Source organism: Octopus sinensis, linkage group LG2 (genome assembly GCF_006345805.1).
Source record: "Octopus sinensis linkage group LG2, ASM634580v1, whole genome shotgun sequence".
In the NCBI taxonomy this organism is placed as follows: Eukaryota; Metazoa; Mollusca; class Cephalopoda; order Octopoda; family Octopodidae; genus Octopus; species Octopus sinensis.
The window spans coordinates 109,792,651-109,809,883 of record NC_042998.1 but is presented as its reverse complement, the minus strand read 5'-3'; the positions used below and the strand labels follow the sequence as shown (position 1 = coordinate 109,809,883).

General features: G+C 36.4%; 1 protein-coding gene across 7 annotated transcripts in view; it reads left to right on the top strand.

Moving 5' to 3' along the window:
- The window catches only part of LOC115225598 (putative carbonic anhydrase-like protein 2), a 615,762-nt gene that overhangs the window by 448,025 nt on the left and 150,504 nt on the right, over positions 1–17,233 (top strand). For all 7 annotated transcript variants that reach the window (XM_036498909.1, XM_036498897.1, XM_036498895.1 and 4 more), the window contains one exon: positions 4,326–4,517. In XM_036498909.1, the coding sequence (XP_036354802.1) occupies positions 4,326–4,517 (192 nt within the window). The remainder of the gene's footprint in view (positions 1–4,325; positions 4,518–17,233) is intronic.

Below are 17,233 nucleotides of genomic sequence, written 5' to 3'. Positions count from 1 at the left end.
TGAATAGTTCTAATAAGTCTAAATCAATATGTGTGCGTAAATGTGTATGTTTATGTAGGTGTACGTGTAACAGATACAGAGAGAAAATATGAGTGTGTATTCGTGTTTACTTGCTTCTATGAATGGCTGTTGTGTAATACCTATGTCATTCAGCCGCACTTGAAAGACAGTGAATTAACTTAAATGAGTTACCAAATTGAAAGTTACGCTGAGACCCAACAATTAATCTGATATGTTCAATCTGTAGCAATACGTTACCCACTTCCATTCAAATAATTACAACATTGTATAAATATTCATATAGAAAAATTTAAATTATACAGCGCTGGCATTTAGGGCACCAAGTGAAAGATCAACCTCATCGAATGTTGTTGCCTAGACGTTGTTAATCAAGATTATTTATATTCAAAATAAGCTACTTTCTCATTAAATCGACGCTACAGAAAACTTCATGAATGAAAATATGCTCAAAGCCTTATATTTACTAGCCTTTAAGTCGGCACATTGTAAGACGGCAAAATCACAACGAACAGAAACAGCGACTCAGTTTTGATTTTCTTTGGATCATTTATATTTCGTGAGTTAATATTAGCGCATACATTAAGGATGAAAATTTCCCACTTTCATCTTCCCATTAAGCTATATACCAACAAATAATTATTAGAAAGTGGAGAACACTTTTCCACTTTCCATAAAATAGTAACCTCTTAGCAATCAAGTTTCTAATCCCAGCTGTAACCACTTCAGTTATGTCACAAATGCCTTTGATAAAAAGTATGAGCATCAACACAATTTTTTTATCGTAATACTTTATGGATTTGTACTTTACTAGGATTCTATTTTCCTCCTTCTCCGGGTACGTTGTTTTTAAGATATGGCTTATATTTTAGGTTTAATAATCTATCTAGATGATTATATGCGAGCTATGAATACAACACTAGATTTAGAAAGTTTATATTTCGGTATCTAATGGGAATTGGTTTTCTCCTAACTACTTATTTATTTGATGTTAAGAATAAGTTACGGAAATTTTATTTTCTGCACAAGTTTCTGAAATGATTCAGCAGAGATGAGTCAAACCTTTCATACAATTATCTCCTAATATATATTAAGAGAAAATTATCAGAGATACGTCGAACAGAGAAGAAATCAATTTCATAATCTTTTCAAACGATTACCCTTCCAGAATTCATATAAAGTAGAACATATATTGCACACAGCATATTTGAGATTTCATTTATTGATTGTAGCTTTCGTGTCAATATTTAAAGACTATTTCTGGGGTAACAATTATAGGAAAACCGACTGAACTAGTTAAATTTACATTTTCAATTTCGAATCAATCAATATTTTCTTCTACTGTGATGAAATCGATGCCAAATTATAGAGAGAACTGTGTGTTTTTATGTCATAGTCCCTTATCGGTTGTTTATTTTGGGTAGCTATAAATATTTGTTGATTTTTGACATGGTGATTTTCTGATGTGATGATTCGCCAGCTATAATTAGACCAAGAAATGATTATAGCCCATCGACTCTTTTTTGATAATAATCATCTTATCAAACTATCCTGACTACGTCATTATATTAGTCTATTCTTTAGTTGTTGAATTTTTTCCTTAACCATCACTTTATTCTCCAAATTGTTGTTATTCATATGAATATCCGTAATTACACATGATATTCTTATAGCTTTGCATCAATCTTTCTTGGATGCCAGATTCTATTGAACATTGAAAAGAAAGCTACTGAATGAAAGAATTTTTGATAAACTGTGTGAAAGTATAACAATTATAATGTTTAAGTTGCTTGCCAAACTGAATTACCCAGTCGTACCTATTAAAAGTATTTATGTTTCCCTGAAGACATGACCTTTCAAGAAACTCTATGTTTAGATAGGATATACATTTTAAAACTATATTTGTATCGATTCGTCTAACTTACTATTGAATAAAGTACTAAAAGGTAATTCAAAGAAGACTTCGTGATCTATGTAGATTCGACCTTTTTCATTACTGCATTTTTCATACACAATCATATTAAAGTCTACATTATATAAAATACCAAAACCACAGCAGCTTCTTTCTATGTAAGCAAGGCTTTTATATATTTTTTTTCAATAATATGTAATGAGAGTACTTATTAAAAGTCTTCATTTTCCAAAGTGTGTGCCAGTATATTTTATATATTTATTTCGACAGTTAATAATTATATCTTCGTCTTTTTTTTAGATATCTGGTAACAAGTAAAATAAATTACATTTGTGTAATTACTTAGCGCCTAAGCTTCTTTGGAAGAGAAATGTTAGACTTCTGTTAACTATTTTATCAGCCAAGCAAGATAGATTACTGCATCGCCTCTATATTGACAAAAAAACTACCCTTAGCACTTGATTGACGAAAACAAATCTATGATTTGTGATTCTGTAAGGACACTTTCTTAAGTTGATTAAACAAATCACTTTCCAAGCTACGATAAAATTCTTATTAAGGTAACTCGAGTATGTTCGTTGTGACTATTGAACATAGTTTTCATTGGTGTGAATGTTCTGAGGAAGATCATTCAGGTAAAAGTCTTGATTGCTTTGGAATTTAGTAATGGTTGTAGTAATCGAAAAAGTGAGGTTGAGTATCTATGGCAAATAGAGTGGTTGATGTAAGAGGGTGCAAATTCAACGGGAAATGCATTGTTTTAATTATGATAAGCCAAAGAGAAAAAGCACACAACTCGGTAGCAAGTAAATAGAAAGTAAATAGATTGGTGGCTTAACTAGTAAGTAACGTCGCTGCGTAGCTCTTGGTTAATTCTAAACCAAAAGATTATCCCATTTTTATTTTTTTCAAGGCTATGTTTTCTAAAATGTCCTTCCTTTTTAACACACTTAAGAGTGATTTCAGAGAAATTTGCTATTTGTATGTTGATGAGTTAACACATAGCATCTTCCATGATAGGCTCGATTTTTTAAGCCTGTGTATGTCGGATACTCGCTCCTATAAGGATGCAATATCCTTATGTGGAGTATAAATACTTTATTTGTTTGTCATTAATAAATACACATATCCTTATATGAAATATTTTGTTTTGAATAAGCAGATCTCGATATGAAATAAATTATGGGAACGAGATAATGTGGCGTTGATATCTTTTCCTGTGTATTTATTACTTCAACTTGTTCTACTTATCTTGACAATTGTTTTATAAACTAAGGAAGGAATATCCCCTCGGTCGACCAGATAGTTAGAAATAACAGTCAAAATTGCGATCAAATAACACCTTACCCACAGAAAATCGATTGAGTTGGATAATATAATCATAAATACAATGTAGCTAAATAGAAACAAATGTGATGATCACAGCGGGGACTTTTTGATCTTATAATCTATCGAACATTGCTCCGTAAATCCTAATGTAAACGAATATGTGAGTTATCCAAAATGTATGTCCTGGATATCTGAACCCACTTCTGGCTTTATAAGATATAAAACTCTTATTCTAATAATTCTAGCTTAATCCTCGAAAATTTAAGTAATTATTGTATGAAAACAGAAGCAATATATTATTTCTTTTATATATATACAATTTTCTTTGATATTGGACATAGATAATATCACTACTTGAATCTTTGATCACTATAAATTCACCGCTTAAATTAATCGAAGATTTCAGAGTTAGAAATTAAATCCAATTCTCGATATTTTAGATAGCTTCAGTATATTCATTGCAACATGAAAAACAAACAATACTTATTTAGATTGCATATCAAATCTACTGTTCAATTAAACAGATTTATTGATAGAAAAATACAGATCTAAGACAGCAGAGCTTTTATTTCAGTCAGGAATAGTTTCACGGTTTAAAAGAGAGCCAATGACCATAAACAGTGTGAGCATGACAAAATACAGATCTGCTAATGTAAAGCTGATCGTCGAAGAGAGAGAAAAGTATAATTAAACATAATTATAGTTCTCAGCTGTCTTATATCCTCACGCTCAATGCAAAAATGTATATATTCTGTGGAGTTTCGTGCATTCTTCACTTGCTCGTATTCTTTTCTTTTTCAGAGAAAATCTATACACGAAAGTTTGTGTGAATAAGTAAGCGGTAGCATTTCACAAAAATTACAATGATTCTTAACTAATATTTCTACTGAGACATTATCATTTGCACGATCACGAAATTGCAGATTCATTTTTCGACGTTAAAGCTTCATCACATCTTTTTCATTTCTTTTGTTATAGATCTTTCCTTGGATCACGTTATAACAAACTAGACTATATAATATTCTGATTCTTTTTTTTTTCATTCTTTCATTCTATATTTTGACAGATAGATGCTATGCTAATGAATACTGGCCGTGATGTAACAATGGCTATCCGCGAAGATCCGTCCAATTATATCACTATTCTGACAGGTCCATTTTCCTATCGTTTTCGGATATACCAATTGAAAATACACTTTGGAACGGTCGATAATGCTGGCTCGGAGCATACCATCGGAGGACAATCATTTGCTGCCGAAGTAATAAAAATTATTCATTTGTCTGTAATCAGATAAATAGTCACAAAACTTTTTTGCATAACAGTTTATAATAAAATCGCATGTTTCTATCATTTATGTAGTAGTAGTAGTAGTAGTAGTAGTAGTAGTAGTAGTAGTAGTAGTAGTAGTAGTAGTAGCAATTTGCTATCTGGGTTTTATAGCAATGTTGCACGTGCTCGTGGTAACGCAATCCAACTTCGATTCTCATTTGGAAGAGGCGTTCTTATTCCACATGCCTCATCGATCAACTTTCGAAGGCACTAGTTTTACAAAATTACCTTTTCCTATAGATCGAAAATATTATGTTTACACCTATATTGGTCAACTTGAATATTTGTTATGTTAGTGTTAAAATATTTAATTTAAAGAGTATTTAATAAATCTAACTAGAAATAATTAAGCGGTGTGGGAAAAAGTAATAAATGCTCTTCCTTTTGTACTGAAAATGTTATCTCTTTACTTCTGATTACTACAACAACAACTACTACCACTACTACTACAAGCAATGTTATCAGTAGCAGCATCGCTATTAATTATGTTGTTGCTAGTGTTGCTATTTTTTCTAATAGCAAAATTCGTAGCGGATAATAAGCTTATCTCAAATTTTGTAGTTTCCCTAGTATGCCTTTCGTCAATTATATTTTATAAACAATCTCATCTAACATAAATTTTAGGAGTTTATAAAAGTTCTCAACAATATTTTCCATTCAGTAATGAACACAGCATTTATTGTACGTCTTCCTTAATTGACTTAAAGCTAGAATTCATGGCGACAACAAAGATATATTAATATTGATAAAATCCAAAATTAGAATTAACTAATCGCTACTAATTTCATTTTCTCTTTAAAGATTTACACAATATATTAATTCTCCATAAAATAACAGATAACTCAAAAGTTTGCTTTCACTCCACATTAGTGTGTTTTACACAGACAGAGCTTCGTTTCGTGTTCTGTATGTTGTGTAAAACGTATAAGACCCGAGGTTATGAATTTGCATTTTTATTATTTACAAGACCTACATGTGCAATGATCATGATTGCTTTCAGTTTAGAAAAATTTGGTGAATATATTGATATATACGCACAAGGAGACAGAAGCAATTCGATGGTACCGACTAGCAAAAATTCGACATGGTAAAGGCACACGGTTTTTGTCGGACAACAACGTGCAAATGCCGTTCAACCTCAGTATATGAGCAGTTTTCCAGCAGCGCTTTATATTACTGTGCGCAGGAAGTTTTGGACCGGATACCATTGGTTTAGTGTTTACCATGACAAACTATCGCATATCAACAGATATACAGTCAACATTGATTGATCGTGTGAGAAGCAAATCACTTGGTCAGGATGGCTTGCCCTGTGAGTTTTCATGGATTAATGCTACTCCCGTTCGACCCTCAGGCAAATGACAGAAGATTGAAAATATTCCCAACTTTATAAACCAGGTTCCTGAAGAACAACAAGAATGGGGAGACATCATTGTCATTTTCTGGTCCAACATTCTGCTTACCTCAGAGTTTAAGATTTTAGCTAAGATAATCATGCGAGCCATTAATAACGTGTTCAGAAAAGCGCTAATCTGCATAATTCCTACGACAATCTCCTTTTCATGCGCAACATCGTAAAACGAATGGTAATAAATCTGACTTCAATAACACTGTGCAACAAATTTCAGGTTCAAAAATAGTACAAGTTAAGTACAAAAAATTGTTCTGATTCTGATTCTGACCTTTATTTCTCCAGATTAGGCACCATTTTCCTGTACCATGAACCAACCATTTGTTTTATAATATACTGCATATTATTGCATACTGAACACAACATTGCAAATACTGAAAGTTATAAAAAAACAAGAAAAAAAATTTGTTGGTATAACAAAACATATTGGTTATGAATTAAAAACACACCTGTCAGTTTAAACAACTTTTGTCCTTTTAAGCCTCTTGTGAGGAGTGTGATCTTTTTTTATACCCCCAACAGGAGGCTGCCAACGTGCCAGGGTTCCATTTTCCTTTGAATCGTGGCTCCATCACTGAAATATCCTGATGGAATCTTTCGCCTTATTCATCACTCACATCACCAAAATTTTCCAAAAAAGATCCAAATGAGAGTGAAGCACATGAACTTTTAGAGACATGTTACATCCTATATCATGATAATGACTCAGCAGATCATTCACAACTTGCACATTGTCTTTTGAACGATGGTTGCGCAGGAAGTTATCGCAAACTTTCTTGAATGACTCAGAGGCAAGCTTATCTTTTCTCTTAAAATGTGTGATGAAGGTTTCATCAAGTACAATTTTGCGAATTTGGGGACCTATGAAGAAACCTTCTTTAATTTCAGCTTGACTCAGGGAAGGGAACTTTTCTACAAGATGTCCAAGGCTTTCACAAATTGCTTAAACAAACCAAGTTAATATGCAAAGGTGGTAAAAAAATTCTCTCACTTTTCACACGTGGTTTGTGCATGATGTTGCGTTTTCCTTGCTCAATTTCATCTTGGATCGGCCAATCCTTGCGTACATAATGTGCAGCTCTTGCTCTGGAATTCCATAAGCACAGGAAGCAGCAAAATTTAGTATAGCCAAGCTGAAGGCCAGTATGCATGGCCAGAACCTTAAAATCTGCACAAATATGCCAGGTATGGTCATCATACTGTATGCTTGTTAGAATTGCTTTCAGATTTTCATATTTTCATGGTTGTACTATAAGCTATGAGAACAGAAGGCAGAGTGTTACCATTGAGTAGCAGAACAGCTTTGATGCTGTCTTTGGATGCATCTATGAAAATTCGCCAGTTGGTTTTATCATGGTATTTCCAGTCGCTCAAAAAGTTCAGTGATGTCATTACAAAAGCATGTCATCCTTCATGGTAAATAATGCATGCAGATCGTCTGTACGTTTTCTGTACAGTGTCATCTTCACTCCTTTCTCAAGAAGATTACGTTCTTGAAGCCTTGATGCCAGGACTCACTTTTCTCTTTGGCTAAATAGAGATCCCTGCACAAGTCATTTAGAGCCTCTTGAGAAAATGGTATTGGTTTATTCTTGCTTTCTGGATCATTGGGCTCCACACATTCACCACTGGAATGTTCATCAGCACTGCTAGAACTCTGTATTTCTCGATCTGGAATTCTGGGCACAGGAAAATTTTCTAAATGATCTATTGGGCGCATTGCTGAGTGCAAATTTAGATAAACAATGTGTTTCTTTTTCTTTGCTGTAGTACAGCCTGTAAAATCATGGTGGCAGAAATAGCAATTATTAGAGTGAAGTTTCTTCTCACGCCAAATCATTGGCACACCAAACTTCATGTGAACATTTTTTCCTGCATGCCAGGCACTTAATGTCTTCACACATGTAAGGCAATACACATGAGGAGCCCATGACTTATCCTGATCTCCTAAGTAACAATCGAAGTACGCCTTGTATATTTTCTTGATATGGCGTGTAATGCTGCGCTTTTCTTCAGCAAAAGTCAATTCCACACAGATTTAACAGAATCTGTTTGGAACATTTTTGCACTGTCTTGCACTCATTGTTGAAAACAAATAAGATCTGAAAGATAAAAAATAACACTAAACACAACTTTGAATCACATTGTAGGTGTTACTAAGATTGGTCTCTAGCCCTGGGTAGAAACCCATTTTACAATGCGGTAGAGAATTTTATTTAATAATAATGACAAAAAGGATATTCAGTGACAATTCTGAAGAAACCATGCCTAATTCAACAAAAGGAAGGCCAGAAATGGATTTCCCATGTCATTTTGCATATGAAAATGGCGACATATCTCTTGTACTTTTTTGAGCGTTGCACAGTGTAAACAGCGAGATAAATCGAAAATATTAGACATGAACGACCGCATTTTCCAAACACGTCTCCTCTTCCTCTGGTGCAGTTGGATTCATTCCTGTTTTCAGAGGTGTGACAATTTCGATTTAAGTAGAGAAGCATCTGCTTCTTGGACATGCTAAATAGTCACCCAGCTCAACCGTTTCGAATCACACTTGGTTCACTAAAGATACTTCCTGTATGTTTTGGTCCTTGAGTCATTGCGGCAGAAGCTAGACACCTTGAGGAACTTACCTCTCGAAGTGAAACTCGGAAACGCTATGCCACTGTATGCAGAAGCTATGAACGTCATGGTGTTTGACACTGATGTGATGGCCATCGTTAAAATAAAATAGGAAGTAGTAACAGATCATGCAATGACAAGGACAATTAGGTGGGCTTACAATTCGTCATTTAAAAAGGCAATGTCATATCGGCCAGTGTCGGAGAAGCCTGAGTGATTATCTCATTAATATGCCTGGGTTTGGCTCGAGCCAGATTTCTAGTTGGATAGGAACGGGGATGAAGCTACGGCCAAGACGGTTTACTCTCACAAGAAATGAGATGTGAGGAAACATTCCGAAAAACTTGGTAGGTATGGCGAACTCTTACTTCGCCTCCGTTATTTATAAGGAACCGAACTCTCGACCTAATGATCGTGGGTTGAAAACTCTAACCACTAAGCCATGAGCCTTCAGTGAGAAGTGAAAACCAAGGTAGGAATGAGGAACTCTAGAATATCTAATGTGAACTTATTTAAAGCACAAACAAGAGATCAGCTAAACTCCCAAGTGAAATAAGTTGGTTTAAAAAATTAAACCTTAAAAACCAAGAATTTTTCATCTGCAATAACTTTCAAATGATATTGTTATTGAATTAATATGTACCCACAAGTTGCTAGGGTGATGGCAAAAAAAGCGGTTTAATTAAGTTTACCCATGGGAAATCCCAAAACTGATGGTATTCAAGGATATTTGTGACGGAAATTCAAATTATTATAATATCGTGAAATTGAATGAGAATATAAGCAATGAGTTACCTGCATGGATAATATGAAAAAATATTTTGATATTGAAAGGCTTGTTAAAGTAGAATGTTGTTGACTATTTTTGCCCAATTTCATATCTTATTTTCAGGAGATAATTTTTGGCTAGAATTTTTGCATATAAAAATATGTTCCTTTCTTGAAACGTAAAGTCTATTGTCATGCGAACAAAAACGCTTGTGTTGGAAAGAGAAGGGAGACTAAATAAAGGCTCATAAAAGGTAAAATATTGCAGGACTGTAAGAGAAGGCATACGAATTTGATAATGGCCTATATAAATTCCAAAATATACGTATGATATTGCTCCCCACTTATGGATGATAAAATGCATGCAGTTGTTTTCATTGACAAACAGTAGCACGAACTTTATTGGAAATAGCATGAAAAAACTGGAAGCATGAATTTACATTATCAGAGTTACGGGGAGAGGTTGAAAGAAAGAGAACAATCTACGAAGAAATCAGTTTATCACCACCATCGTCCGTTTTGTATATGATTCTTTTAACGATGATATTACAAAAAATAGGTGTTGGAGATGACTTAGGAAAAGGCAAGTCCAACTTATGCTATTTACTTTTCGTGGATGATCTAAGCATGCACATGTGAATACTGTTCAAATATTCAGCGAAGATATCAAGATGGATATCGAAAACAAGGATTATGGGTTGATTTTATAAAGAGAAAACTGTTTTGTTATCTGATGGATCGTGTTAACGGATAGGCAGTTGATAAAGGACATAGAGGACAAAGGATACAAACATTTAGGCACATTGGAAACACATAAAATCAAGTAAAATCAAATGAAAAGAAGAGCATTTTAAAATGTTTTATAATAATGTTTGGTTGGTTTTTAAAATTCAATTAGATGAAAACAAGACTATAGCATTAACCACGCTGTATTAATTATGTGATATGGTGATGGAATCCTCAAATACAAAAAATAAGGCATGAAGTGGATAGATGCTGAAACACGAAAGACAATGGCCCTACATGCATTGATACCAAGGGTTGCTGTTGACAGAATTTGTTTTCCCAAATCTGAGATGGAGGAAGTCTGATAATCTTTGAACATTTCATAAATATTAAAAATTAAAGATGATATTGTCCATAATGCTCCTCTTCAAATTGAAAATTAGGTCTTCAAACTTATATAGTGATAAATAGACGGAAAGTGATAGCAAAACTATTCCATTTCCAAATAATTAGTATTTTACTTTCAAAGTAAGTACTTTGAGTAATTTCTAGACTTCTATGCGAATATTTCAAAATATAAGGAACTTCATTTACTCCTAATCGTTTATCATTTAGAGTGTAGTAATTTTTCTTTTAAAGGATTTCAAAAGAATCATAGTATGAGATGGAATGATAGTTGACGCTGCAAAATCAAACAATTTTCGTTTTTTCTTTAGTTTTTTTATATATTGAATAATTACAATAACAACATTCTACTTACTGGATACAAAAGAATAAAGCATGAAATGTCCAAACTGACGAAGAACATACAATAATGCATAACCCGCTAAGTAAAATTTACATACATAATGCTCATACACATATGGAAATTGTTTTCTCTAATAACATAAAATTAAATGCCCAAGAAGATACACACACACACACACACACACACACACACACACACACACACACTCACAAGCTCACACACACTCACAAACTCACACACAAACGCGCGCGCACACACATATATATTCTCTTTTATCTTTTACTGGTTTATTTTATCTTTTACTGAGGTCATGCTCCGGGACCGTCTTTCAGTGTGATCAGGTTTCTTTTCTGCATTATCTCTGACGAAGTAGCGCGTTGGGTGGAGCTGCTCTTCCCTTGTGTCTCCTGTGGGTTCATCTGGTATCTCAGATAAAAATTTTGGAGACCGAATATTGAATAGCTCTTGACTATTGAAGCCCAAGCTGTTACAATAATGCGCCCTTATTTTAAATGTACATGACAGAAATTGATACAGCTTTCAATTCCAAAGTTGACAGCTAAACCTTCCAGGATCTCCCATATGTATGTCACTGCATATGTTACAGACATTTTCTCTAGGGAGTAGAGCTTCAGTTCCTATAACCTCTCTCAGTTGCTTTTCTGTTGCACCGAGTTCATCTTCTTTGTGAAGTGGCATTAGATTGCCTCAAGTTCCACTACGAGTTGGACACTCTTCAATGACCACAATTGCAATCATTACACCCAGATGACTGAGAACGACAATTCTTTATAGGGGTTGCATGGTCTGTCTTCCTGGTTCAGAATGATCTCACAGTCCATTCAGCTACTCGGCTGTCCAGTGTAGTCATCATAGTAATACATGGATAGAAATGTTGCATTATTACTTATATGGATTCCCAGGTCAGGCACCGACTCTGACTCGGGATTGCACTACCCACTAGTCCTGTGTATTCTGATTGTCGATTGTTTGTTGACCGATCGTGAAGTGCTTGAAACTACTCAGGATTGGACTGCATGTTATTTTCATCAGCTCACTTGTATACTGCATTAAGATCTTTCTGCTGTTTTAGGATGGCATCTAAGTCCTTGTCTGCCTGTGACACTTTCGTATGATCAGCATAGCTGGTAAGCTGAGGGCATGTCTGAGAGAGCCACTACAAACAGTAGCGGTTCCGGTACAGTTCCCTTAGGATCTCCACCAAGAGTTGATGTCTCCCTAGACAGAGTTCCATTGGATGAAACTGTCTGACTTATCATCTCACGATCAATTTTGTCGAAACCTTGGTAAAGTCGAGATATAACACATCTGCATCTAAGTGGTTGAGCTGCTGTTTCAGTACCCCGTCATAATGCTGTAGTAGCTCTACGTAAGCCATGTTGCGTGTTGTGAACAAGTTATTCCTTTCCAGAAACGTGATCGACTTCCTTTTGACATTGTGTTCCATGACCTTGTTAACATGTAAGGGTAGGGAAATAGGCCTGTAATTTTTAGCATATGCTCTGTCTCCTTCTTTTATGGACTGGGCATTTCATATTTCCTTTTAACAATTTGGGAAGTTTACCACATGCAGGGAAACTCTGAAAAAGTATCTGCAGAGGTTTTGCGAAAGTTTTCTAAAATGTCTTTAAAAGAATAGTCAGGAATCCATCTTGGTCAGTTATTGAGTTCGAGTTCATCTTATCAACAGTCGATATTACATATTCCTCTTGTATGTCGATGTAATCGATTATTGCCTTTTCTCGTGTATGTCTGTGGTGCTGAAGAACTCAACTGGTTTGTTTATTTGCATATTTCCCGCGGTGAAGACACTTTGGAATTGTTTATTTAGCACTTCGTTTATCTTCCTTTGATCAGCAGTCAGTGAGCCGTCCCCTTCAAACAAACAGATTCCCTAGCTGTTTACTGAAACAGATTCTTTCGCAAACTTGTAAAAAAAAGTCTTGGATTCATTTTAATATTTTTCATATTTTTCACCGCCCTGGTTTCTCTTTCTTCCTTTTCATTTTGTTGGGGGAGTTTCAGTTTATTTTTGAGTACATTGTTGAGGTAGGGCTTCTCGCCCATTAAGGTTGTCTATTTAAGCGATCGGAGATCTTTATTCTCCGTCTCATAAGGACTCTCCTGTCTCGGACAATGATGTTTTTGTGTGTATCGGTTCTTTTCTCGGGAACAAATGTAATGCACATGGCTCGCATTATTGGCATGAATTCTTTCAGTTTCACATGAATGTCTTGCATAGAGAGACTTTTAGGCCAATTTTGTAGGAGTATCTATTTTTCACTTGACTCCCAGTAAGCCTTGTAAAAGTTCAGACTGGATAGGGTTTGGGCACCATCTGTGCGGAATACTTCTTTAATAACTTTTAGATCATGCATCGTCAATTCTATCATGTTATTTCTGAGAAAATTGTCGGTGATACCTTCTCATTGTGGATAGGTTCCACATTGTTGACGAAGCAGAAGTCTGAGATGTAATTTTTTCTGGTTGTCACTGCCGGAGTTTGGAGGTAACAAACTCGATGTGACATCTTCACAGATGTACACCGCAACTCTACAGTGACTTCTTTCTCTCCTGTCTGTTTGGAATACTTCATACATTGGTATGTGCATCGCTGTATCAGGTATACCTGCAGACAGATGTGTCTCCGTAAGTGCAATGTATATTGTTTGATTGCATGCAGAAAGATCCCTCGGATATGCAATTTTACATTCCTTCTTGTTTTGTGGGCGACATCTGATATCCATCAATAGAACTCGTGTTACAGCTTGACGGCAATGGTGACCATTCTGAGTATATTATTTTTAGCGGTCTTGTGTGAATGTGCATGGCTTAGTTTTGTTTACAACTATGCCAGCTGCAGCTCTAATTTTTATACAACACTTAAAAATTTTTGCTGCTCTACTGTATGCAGCTCGTACAGCATTTATATGCAGCTTTTTAGTGGTATTCTTTAATGAGTACGTGTCTTAGTATATGAACCCCTCTGGCTGTGATTTTATTCCATCTTGCTGGCCAAGCTTGTTGGCCGAACTAGTCAGCCGAGTGGAAAGTAGTCTCTCGTATGGGTTTCGTTTTGCTACGTTTTCGATGCACAAATCGGTAATTCGTCTCCATGGACCCCTTTTACAAAGAATTTACAGATTGTACGTGTTTCACGTACCGTTTTCTTGTTTCTTTTGCTGTTTCTATCTTTTGTTTTCTTCTTAACTTTGAACTATGTTACATCAGTATTTCGGCTGATTCCTTTTCCTTCTTCATTACTTTGAAAAGTGGTGTTAGGGCTGTTTCTCGTGGGAGCTTTTGTTTCTTTTTCATTTTCAATTTTTACATTTCTGAGAATATGAATATCTTAATAGATAGTTGCTTTGCTGTTGCCTTTCTTATAGAACTTTCCACCTAGGGCTTCAAGATTGTTACTGTTATTTGTCAACAGTTTTAATTGGTGTTTCACTTGTTCAAGTCTGGTCCGATAGGTGCAATAGGAGCAGATAAATTCATTCTTTTTTCGGTCTATTTGTGCTACAGATCTGGTAAATCTGTTGTTTTCAGGGCTTCTTTGCCACGCTATTTATCCCTTTCTTTGTAATGTGTGGCTGCATGTGTGACTTGTTTGTGGGTGCACAGAGATAGTGTTGTCAGAAAGAAGGAAGAAAAGATGGGAATGTGAGAGGAGAGAGAGGAATGTTAGGGTGAGACAGAGAGGGTATGAAGTAGGGGGGTGGAGAGCAAGTAGAGGGTAAGAGAGAAGAACAAATTGTGAATGAGAACGGGAAGTAAATAAATACGTGAGGGGCAAGTCAATGTGTGGGAAAGTAGGATGAGACAGAGAGAAAAGCAAGTGAAGGGAAGAGGGGTGGAGACAGAGGGAAAATGAATGGAGACGGAAAGAGGAGAGCAACTGGGGTTGAGGGGAGGGAGCGGAGGGTAAAAGGAGGAGAGTAAAGACCTAGTATATGAGGGGATAGAGAGCGGAGTAGTAGGGAATAGGTTGGGAGGAGAGTGTGAGAAGGAGAGGACGAGTTGATTGAGAGAAGGAGATGGGGGTAGAGGTTAAAAGAAACATACTCGGTGTATAGAGCAAACCTTGTAGATTAGAGATGGGAGGTTATATATGAACCTGTATTTGCATACACATACAGATATATTTATATACACAGAAGGTTGAGTACGGATCAATCCTAGTAGAATAGAGATGGAAGGATATATGTGTGGGGTGGGGTGGGGTGCTGTTAGATGCGTGTGTACTTATGTGTCTATACACACACATATATCTATACACATACAAAATATACATATGTGTGTCTGTAAGTATGTACGTATATATATATATAGCGAGAGCGAGAAAGAGAGCGGGAGAGCGAGAGGGAGAGAGAAGGAGAGCAGTGAGAGAGAGGGAGAGAAGTTGGGCAAGAAACGAAAAAGTATTTTAAATGTACAGTGATTGATTTTTTTTTCTACAGAAGTATTTTCGTCTGGGATATTTCTTTGAGCTGGGATCTTAGAGATTACTGAAAATTATATATATATATATATATATATATATATATATATATATATATATATTATATATATATGTTTTATATATATATATATATAAAACTGGGGATTGACGAATGGTTAATAAGGGCTGTACAGTCCCTATACAGATATGCCGTTAGTAGGGTTAGGATTGGAAATGAGTATAGTGAAGAATTCCAGGTAGAAGTAGGGGTCCAGTCATCACCCTCTTTTTATTCATCATAGTCCTCCAGGCAATAACATTGGAATTTGAAACAGGTTGCCCCAAGGAGCTCCTCTCTGCTTATGACCTGGCCCTCATTGCAGAATCACTACCAGAACTAGAGAACAAACTTCAAATGTAGATGACCAAAGTTCTAGTAAATAGGAAGGTGAACACGTTACACACTCCTTCAAAGTAGGTGGCCCTGCTCGATCTGTAGAAAAGGTGTAAGTAGAAACTCCGTATGATGTGCCCAGTGTAAACTATGGACACACAAGTGTGCAGCAATATCAAAGGAAGATTAACCGAGAAGATAGCTTCAGTGTGCAGCAGCTACACAGGGGCAATAAACACCACAGTTGCTCAGAAATCAGACTACATCACATGCCAGGGGGGGCTCAAAATCTCTCGTGGAAGCGTCATCCAACCAAAATGCATGTATATGGGAAACTACCGCCTGTGTCATCTCTTGTGAAAGGTTGGAAAGTCCAGTTTGCTGGACATTGTTGTAGAGCTGAAAACGAGGCAATTTCTACTCTTCTCCTCTGGAAGCCATCTACTCGCAATACCAGAGGGCGCACACTCTCCTACCCTGATGTAATCTCCAGGGATACAGGCATCCAGCAACAGGACTTCCGTAATGCCATGATGGACCGTGAAGTCTGGCGTAGCATGGTAAATTCCATTGTCTCGACCACGGTCGAACAATGATGATGATGACTTCTGACAAAGGGCCTCTTGCTCAGATTGAAAGATATATGGTATGATGCATGTATGCGAACTGCCATGGTTCGCAGCAATGAAACATTGGCCGTGACTGCTGAAGATATGAATAGGCTCGAAAGAAATGAAGCTAGCATGATCAGCTGGATGTGTAATGTCAGTGTACACACACGACATGGTGTAAGCGCCCTGAGAGAAATGTTAGACATAAGAAGCATCGGATGCGGCGTGCAAGAGAGACGTTTGCGTTGGTATGGTCATGTACTGCATATGGACGAGGAGAGCTGTGTGAAGAAGTGTCACTCTCAAATAGTGAAAGGAATCCGGAGTAGAGGGAGAGCCAGGAAGACATGGTGAAGCATGACCTTCGAACGTTGGGCCTCACAGAGGCAATAACAAAAGACCGAGACCTCTGGTGTTATGCTGTGACAGAGAAGACTCGGCAAATAAAGTGAGTTCACAGCTGTAAACTACACCAGTGTCGCATAAGCAGCCCACTCAAAAGTACCTTGGATCGTAGGGCGGCATGCCGTGCTTGAGGAGACCTGTTGAGTCAAGTACATCAACATCAACATCAGTATCAAAATCAAATCAAATAGAAATTGTAGTTGTGACTCTCCTGCCGGTAGCACGTAAAAAGCACCATTCGAACATGGCTGATGCCAGTGCCGCTATGACTGGCTTCTGTGCCGCTGGCACGTAAAAATCACCCACTACACTCTCGGAGTGGTTGGCGTTAGGAAGGGCATCCAGCTGTAGAAATACTGCCAGATCAAATTTAGGATTGGTGCAGCCTCCTGGCTTCCCAGACCCCAGTCGAACCGTCCAACCTATGCCAGGATGGAAAACGGACGTTAAACGATGAGGATGATGATGTATGTATAATGTATATATGCATGTATG